Raw genomic sequence first — 8,242 nt, 5'->3', positions numbered from 1 at the left:
TAGAGATCAACCAAAGGACTTGTATGCATCCATATAAGCATAACCAATGGACATAAGACACTGGGGGGTAGGGGAGGCCAGGGGATTGTCAAGGGCGGGGGGAAAAAGGAGACATATGTAATACTCTTTGTAATACTTTAAGCAATAAAACAATTAAAAAAAAAAGAGCAGATGGTAGAAAAAACAGGCAGGGCACTCCAGAGGTACAGAGGAGGAAGGCAAAAAGAGGAAGGAGCCCAGGGCTAAGAACCTGGCTTTAGCATCAGATCTAGTTTCCCATCTCTATTGATCTTAGGCAAGTTATTTAATTTCAATTTCTTCATTAGTGATGGTTAACGAGATAATGCATGTGAAGTGCTAAGAGGTGGTATAATTATAGCTGTGGAGCCGAAACCGGCTTGGCTCAGTGGATAGAGCGTTGGCCTGCGGACTGAAAGGTCCCAGGTTCGATTCCAGTCAAGGGCATGTACCTGGGTTGTGGGCACATCCCCAGTGGGAGATGTGCAGGAGGCAGCTGATCGATGTTTCTCTCTCATCGATGTTTCTAACTCTCTATCTCTCTCCCTTCCTCTCTGTGAAAAATCAATAAAATATATATTTTTTTAAAAAGCTATGGAGATCAATGATAGAAAAATCAGAAGGCAGGTGCTTAGAAGTCTCAGAAATAGCATCTGAGGTAAGATAGCTACAAGGCTTAAGTTGGTGGGAAGAGGAATTGCCATGAATACTTACTTTGAGAGACCCACAAGCCCGAGGAAAATAGGTCATACATGCCTTCATTCCCTCCAGTGCTGAGAGCTCACACTGTGGGGGGAAAAGCAAGGAAGAGATGAGAGTCCAATACCCCCATAGAACCCTCCCTCTCCACCCACAACCCCCAAGGTCCCTCCTCATACACTTTTTCTTGGCCCTTCCTTCTTCTCACTTCTTTGATCCTATTCCCCAATCACTTCCCATCACATTCCTTAATCCAAGCCGTCTGAGTAAGACAGGCATTAAAAGGGGCAAAGGGTGGAGGGACTGGGCAGGTGTCTCACCTCTGGTCTGAGGCCCAGCAGGGAAGTGAGGAGGCCAGGGAGGTGGTTCATGGAGATGTCCCGGAAGACTGTAGGAAGCTGGGCTGCATATCGGAGCAGGTCCCTCAGAACAACCACAGCCAAATCCATCGTGGCGGGCGGGTCCTGGGACTGAAAAGCAACAACACCCCATGCTTCCAACCTCATCTTCATGGTCACCAGGAGGAGGAATGAGGGATGACAACACGGGGCTTTTGAGAAACACCACAGTTAATGTCAACACTACCATCAGGTCCACTAGGAATAGAGTGCATTAGAGACATGGGGTATTCAAAAGTCACGTATTTGTCCACAGAAAGAACATGTGTTCACATTTTCGTATTAGGGGCATCTGGGGTCCAAAGAATGTGTTTGGGGGAGGGGGAGAGTAACAAATCTACAACTAAAAGATCTAACTGGAAGAGCTCAAGAGCTTGATTCTCCCATATTCTCCCTCCCTTCGGTGGAAGAGCACTCTCAGACTAAAAAAAAAGTCTCAGCCGAAACAAAATTACTGCATCTCTAAAGTGGCTCAAACCTACCCTGGAACTCATGAAGAAAAAAACGGTTTGGACTTGGCCAGTGGTGCAGTGGTTAGAGCGTTGCCCCACACACTGAAGGGTTGTGGGTTCCATTCCTAGTCAGGACACATACCCAGCTTGTGGGTGCATGCATGAGGCAACAGATGGATGTTTCTCATATTGGTGTTTCTTTCTCCCTCTTCCTAGGAGGCAGCTGATTGATGTTTCTCCCTCATCGATGTTTCTAACTCTCTATCTCTTTCTCTTCCTCTCTGTAAAAAATCAATAAAATATATTTTTTTTAAAAATGTGCCCACCCAGCCGGCATGGCTCAGTGGTTGAGCGTCGACCTATGAACCAAGAGGTCGAGGTTCAATTCCGGGTCAGGGCACATGCCCAGGTTGCAGGCTCAATCCCCAGTGAGAGGGAGCTGATTGATGGTCCACAAGCTAAAAAATGATTTTTACATTTTTAAAGGATGGGCAAACTACCAAAGAAAAAGACAACATGCAACAGAAACCATATGTGGTTTGCAAAACATAAAAGATTTACTATCTATAAACATTTACTTCATAGGAAGTTTCCCAGCCCCAGAGCAAGACTCAGCACCATGAAAGCAGGGTCCACGTCCATCTTACCACTGTCTTCCAGAGCTTAGCACACAGCCTGCCACATGTGCTCAGAATGACTGTCGAAGAAGTAAACGGAGATGTCATCAAAGATGTAAAAGTAGAAAAATATTAAAATGTTGAAAGAGAAAGAAAAGAGTGGGCAAGAAAAAAGAAATCAACCTGGAAAAAGCAGCTTTAGAGATGTCACTCATTAGAAAAGCTAATGAGGAAGTGAAACAGTCAGAGGTTACAGTGTGTGAAAGGTCAGATGAATTAAAATAATTCAGTAGTTGAAAATATCAAAAAGCTTAAAAGGACTTCCATTTGAAGCTTATCCTCCCTACGGTCAGAAAACTGCTAATTATTCTGTCCTCAGAACTAAATGTCCAAGCCACAAAGAATACACCACATCCAGAATGGGGAACAAGGAATGGTTGGGGGAGGGGGTGCAGTCGGGGCAGCAGCTGAATCCTTACCTGCAAGACCTGCTGGATGCTCCGAAGCCAAGAGACACAGTGCTGCTGGAACATCTCTGTAGAGCTCTCCCCAACCAGCAAAGACAGCAGACAGAGGCCCTCAAACCTTATAAGAAAGGAGTGAGTGATAACAAGGTGGAGGCTAGACTTCAGAGAAAGCTATGTATTGCTCTTTCACACTCCCTGGACTAGACTACAGCAAGACTTCACCTCCAGGTCACTGAGGTTTCTAAATCCTGAAATACTCAGAAGACTTGGAGTGAGGTACAGGCAACAAGGAAAGGGAACATAGATCTTCATAATCCCAGGTGGGGCTGGAATGGGTGAGATCCAGCTCAAGTGAGTTCATGAAAGAATGACACTGCCCAGCCTCCTGGGAGCAAACCTCTTGACTCCATGGGTGGACAATAACGGACAGCTGTAAGCTCACTTCCTAAGGAAACATCCTTCTGGAGGGGGAAAAAAAGGTAAAGACTTACCGAGTTTTGATAGAACTGAGACGTGCATTACTGAGACCCACCAACGCCCCGACAGCTGAAAGGTTCTAGAAGAAAACAGGAAAGTGAGTCAGGAATAGGATGCTAAAGGTGCAGAATTTCCCCAAGCCCTGCCGTGTCCCAGTATCTATGAAGCCTTTTCTGAAGTCCCACCTCCTCTGAGGAGAAAAGACCATTCCTCTAGACTAGAGGTCTTGGCCTTTGTCCTATCTTCAGTAGGTGACACACACAGCAGCCTGTCCTGCAGACTTTCCTCAAAGTCACGTCACGCTTGACCCCTTCTTTTTCTGTCCACCCTACAGATTACTGCTATACAGAGGACAGCCCAACTCATCCCAGCGACCAGACCTCAAAGACAGGTCTGCTTCACCGGTGTATCCCTGAGCAGCACCTCGCAGAGGAGACATTCGTAAATGCTTGCTTTAATGGACACTGAACTCACCTGTTTCCCTTCCTCCTTCACCCCCAAACAAATCCCCCTCCTCCTGTCCCTGGCTTCCTTAAACCTGTTAAGAACGCCAAGGCAGACTTCTGGTCAAGATGGTGTACGAGTAGGTAAATGCTGTACTCACCTCCTCCCATGACCACATCAAAATTACAACTAAACTACAGAACACCCATCATTGAGAACAGCCTACCAGTGGTTCTCAACCTTCCTAATGCTGCGACCCTTTAACACAGTTCCTCATGTTGTGGTGACCCCCAACCATAAACTTATTTTCGTTGCTACTCCATAACGGTAATTTTGCTACTGTTATGAATCGTAATGAAATATCTGATATGCTATATGTGTTTTCCGATGGTCAAGACCCACAGGTTGAGAACCGCAGGAACAGAAATCCTGTAACTAAGGATATGCGGAAGAAGCCAGAGACTGACAGGAGGGGCAGAGATGTGGAACAGGCTGGTCCCACACCCACATGTGGCAATAAAAAATCTGAAGGGATAGCTCAGCTGCAGAGGTGCCCCCTGAGGAGTGAGGGGTCCAAGCCCCACACAGGACTCCCCAGCCCAGGATCCCAGGGCCAAGAAGAGACATTCCCATATCTTCTGGCTGTGAAAACCAGCAGTGAGACGGAGGGCTATGGAATCCCGTGCACAGACTTATTCGGACTGGCTCCCTCTGAACTCCAGCCCTGGGGCAGCAGCTCAAAAGGCAGCAGGGACATAGAGGGAGCAGCAACTAAATTATCTGGCTTTGGGGCAAGGGCTAGAGCAGTGGTTCTCAACCTTCTGGCCCTTTAAATACAGTTCCTCATGTTGTGACCCAACCATAAAGTTATTTTCGTTGCTACTTCATAACTGTAATGTTGCTACTGTTATGAATCGTAATGTAAATATCTGATATGCAGGATGGTCTTAGGCGACCCCTGTGAAAGGGTCGTTTGACCGCCAAAGGGGTCGCGACCCACAGGTTGAGAACCACTGGGTTAGAGAGAGAGCTTTCTCCCAGACAGAAATACTGGCAGAACTTGGATGATATATCTTCAAGGACTTTTTCCTTTATTTTTGTTAACATTTTATCTTTTTTTTTTAATTTTTTATTTATTTATTTTTGTTACCATTTTAAAAATATGTATGGCATGGCAACTACTTAAAGGGAAGACTGGGTTCCTTTCCCCCCTCTATGTGTGAGACTGTGATACTTCAGGCACTGAAGCCAGGCTCGCTTTTCTTTCCTAGTTCCATGTTGGCCTGTTTTAACAGAACAGGGCTATCTTTGTTGTAAGATACATGTAGCCTAATGTTTGTTAGCTTTGTGATCTGAAGTGTTTATCTCTCAAGCAGATTCCTAAGTAGACCAAATCTTCGTTGCTAAAGTGTTCTGAGATGCATGGTTAAAACAACCTTCCTCCTCTAAGATCTACTTTTTAAGCCCAACACACCCTGTAGTTTATCAACTGCATGTATGGCCTCTAGAAGTTAGTATGCTAAGCTGACCAACACAATGGTAGTAACTGTCCATAGGGTTTGTCTCCAAAGAAAAGGATTGTGTAGCATAGCAGAAATATAAACTACCTAGGCATGTTGTAAAGCCATTTGACAGTTACTCAGAGCAAGTTTTGTGAATAGAAGTGCAGTGCTCTCGTCACATTCTGCTTTAAAAAGTTATGGCAAATACAGACAAATTAAAAAGAAAAGGGGGAAAAAAAGAAATACTGGCAGAAGCCATTGTTCCTTTGCTGGGCTCTTCCCTGACAGGTGCAGGCAGGCACTACCTCTGAGTCTCCATCAACCTGGCTAACACTGTTCACCCCACCCTAGTAATTTCCTTACCTTGACCCACCCAACTTGCCAACCCACCCAAGTGGCTTCCAGTAGCTTTCCCATATAACAGTCCTAGCTGGTTTGGCTCAGTGGATAGAGCGTCGGCCTGCGGACTGAAGGGTCCAGGATTCAATTCGGGTGAAGGGCACATGCCCAGGTTGCAGGCAGCCTATCAATGATTCTCTCTCATCACTGATGTTTCTCTCTTCCTCTCTCTCTCCCCCCCCCCTTCCTCTCTGAAGTCAATAAAAATATGTTTTTTAAATATAATAAATAAAATAACCAGTCTGTCTCGGCTCATGCTTCAGAGTTTCCTAAAATCTCACATAGGTTCACAAACCCCAAACAAGCAGAACCTGGCTTCACCATGCCCCAACTAGCTAAGCAACCCCAAACACAGCACTAGCAGCACCTAACCTCAGTTCATAGCTTAACCTCTCCCAGGCACCTCCACGCCCAGCACAAATGGCAACCATCTGCACATCACTTTGTAGCTCGTACCAGGTGGCTCTGAGCAGGGCACAAGCAGCAGCTAACCTTGGCCTGCACCTCCCAAGAGACCCCAAAACAAATACACCCAGTGGCCAGCTCCAGGCCACATCAGAGCACCACCTCTAGAAATGACATACTCAAAGGGCACACTCAGCAGGCACCAGGACCCTGATAAAGCAAATCCTGCTCCATAGGGTTAACCCCTGCGCAATGGCTCCTCCACTGTAGTCACAGCCAGTCCTCATAATCAATCAGCCTGAGGATTAATCCATCTCATTGATGTACCAACAGCAATTAAGGCTGAACTACAATAAAAGGGCACACAACCCACACAAGGGACACACCTGAGCGTCCAGCTCAGGTGACCAGGGAGACTGTACCACTGGGCCCCACAGACACTCTACCAAGACCAAGAGACATGGTAGCTCTACCTCATACATAGAAACAAGGAGGGAAGCTACCAAAATGAGGAGATAAAGAAGCATGTCCCAAATGAAAGAACAGAACAAAGAAACTCCACAAAAAGAACAAAATGGAGACAAGCAATCTACCACATGCAGAGTTCAAAACACTGGTTATAAATATGCTTAATGATCTCAGTGAGAATTTCAACAAAGAGATTATAGAAAATAAATATAAAAAACATAAAAAAGAACCAGTCAGAAATTAAGAATACAGTAACTGAAATGAAGAATACATTAGAGTGAATCAACAGATTACATGAAGTAGAGAATCAAATCAGCGATTCAATTCCCTGTCAGAGCCTATGGGAAAGCAATGTTGGTGATTAAGCCTAGGTGGACGGACCAATCAACAGATCTCTTTTTCTCTCAAGCACCAAGCCTGTTGCTTACCTTCATTACTCATCCCCACTAGACTAGAATCTCTCTCAAGAAATTTGTCTTGCCGAAACCGGTTTGGCTCAGTGGATGGAGCATCAGCCTGCGGCCTGAAGGGTCCCAGGTTCGGTTCCGGTCAAGGGCATGTACCTGGGTTGCGGGCACATCCCCAGTGGGAGGTGTGCGGGAGGCGGCTGATTGATGTTTCTCTCTCATTGATATTTCTAGCTCTCTATCTCTCTCCCTTCCTCTCTGTAAAAAAATCAATAAAATATATATTTTTTTTTTTTAAAAAAAGAAATTTGTCTTGCTTATCTAACCTAAAGATGAGGAATAGTAGCTAACACATAACGGATACTCAATAAGTGTTTGCCGAATGAAAATCTATGGGGAAGCAAGGGAAACCATACAGTTCCAATACAGTACTGAAGACCCAATATCAGAGACACAAGTAGAAAAAACTCAAGGCAAGATATACTCAAAAAATGTGATACACGCAATATTAAAGGAAGGAGTCTCACTTCCCACATCACCTTTAGCTTCTTTACTCAAAATTCTTCTAGACTTTTAGGCACTTAGAGAAAATAAACAAGACAATAAATTCATGTAGCTCACCTTGAGGGAGGAGGGGAAAACTTGAAAAAGATGATGAAAGAAATCACACATACATAGGCAGAATACATAACATTTCAGAAATACTTAGGAATATGAGAGGATTTAGAAGGAAAAGGAAATATGTAATCAGCTCCTGCTTCTGAAACTGGGCTGAGGTAGCAGAGGCACAGCTTTGTTACCCTCAACAATGAGGAGTAATGTTAATACAAGTAATAAATGAGGTCATTCCTCATGAATGTGGGGCTAAGATAATTGGACCACCCAGTGGGTTATGACAACCCTCTTCCTGGAAGGAAGCATAGAGCTCAGAAGGTCCCATAACAAAGGCTGGACAAGAAAGACCCCGTGCACATCAGTCTCGAAGCACGAAGCATGGGTAGAATTTGGGGGAGGACTGGGGGAAAGGCTGGAGGGCAAGGGACAGTAAAGGAACACCTTCCATAGTTAGACATTTTATATCTTCTTAGAATCAGTGGCTTCATCTGAACAAGATGGGGGTTCAAGCTAGAATGGAAGCAATGACAAAGAAATGGAAAGGAGTGGACAGATCTAAAAGGATAAAACCAACAGGACCTAACAGTGCGTATGGAGGTGTGTGAGCAAGAAAAAAAGTGTTTAGGATGGATGACATTTGGGTTTCTAGCTTGCAGAACTGAATGGATGTGAGATTCTACTCTTAGTATAATCCAAAGAACCCTGCTAAATCCGTCTAAAAAGCTCTACATGACCTGTTCACTACCTACCCACCTCGCCAGCCCCACAGCACCCACGCTCTTGCCCTCCCCCTGAGCCCCAGGCACAATGCCCTTCTTTTCTGCTCCTTCCCACCACAGGGCCTTCCGACATGAACTTCCCCCTCTGAACCACT

General features: G+C 45.2%; 1 protein-coding gene across 1 annotated transcript in view; it reads right to left on the bottom strand.

Moving 5' to 3' along the window:
• PELP1 (proline, glutamate and leucine rich protein 1) overlaps positions 1-8,242 on the bottom strand; it is a 25,234-nt gene that overhangs the window by 16,404 nt on the left and 588 nt on the right. The window contains exons 2-5 of the mRNA XM_015569241.1: positions 3,143-3,207; positions 2,664-2,769; positions 1,038-1,187; positions 733-804 (exon numbers count right to left, since the gene is read on the bottom strand). Coding sequence (XP_015424727.1) covers positions 733-804; positions 1,038-1,187; positions 2,664-2,717 — 276 coding nt within the window. The 5' untranslated portion in view covers positions 2,718-2,769; positions 3,143-3,207. The remainder of the gene's footprint in view (positions 1-732; positions 805-1,037; positions 1,188-2,663; positions 2,770-3,142; positions 3,208-8,242) is intronic.

This window comes from Myotis davidii, unplaced genomic scaffold (assembly GCF_000327345.1).
Source record: "Myotis davidii unplaced genomic scaffold, ASM32734v1 scaffold925, whole genome shotgun sequence".
NCBI classification, from domain to species: domain Eukaryota; kingdom Metazoa; phylum Chordata; class Mammalia; order Chiroptera; family Vespertilionidae; genus Myotis; species Myotis davidii.
The sequence above is the reverse complement of the archived record's forward strand: the minus strand, read 5'-3'. Positions and strand labels throughout refer to the sequence as shown.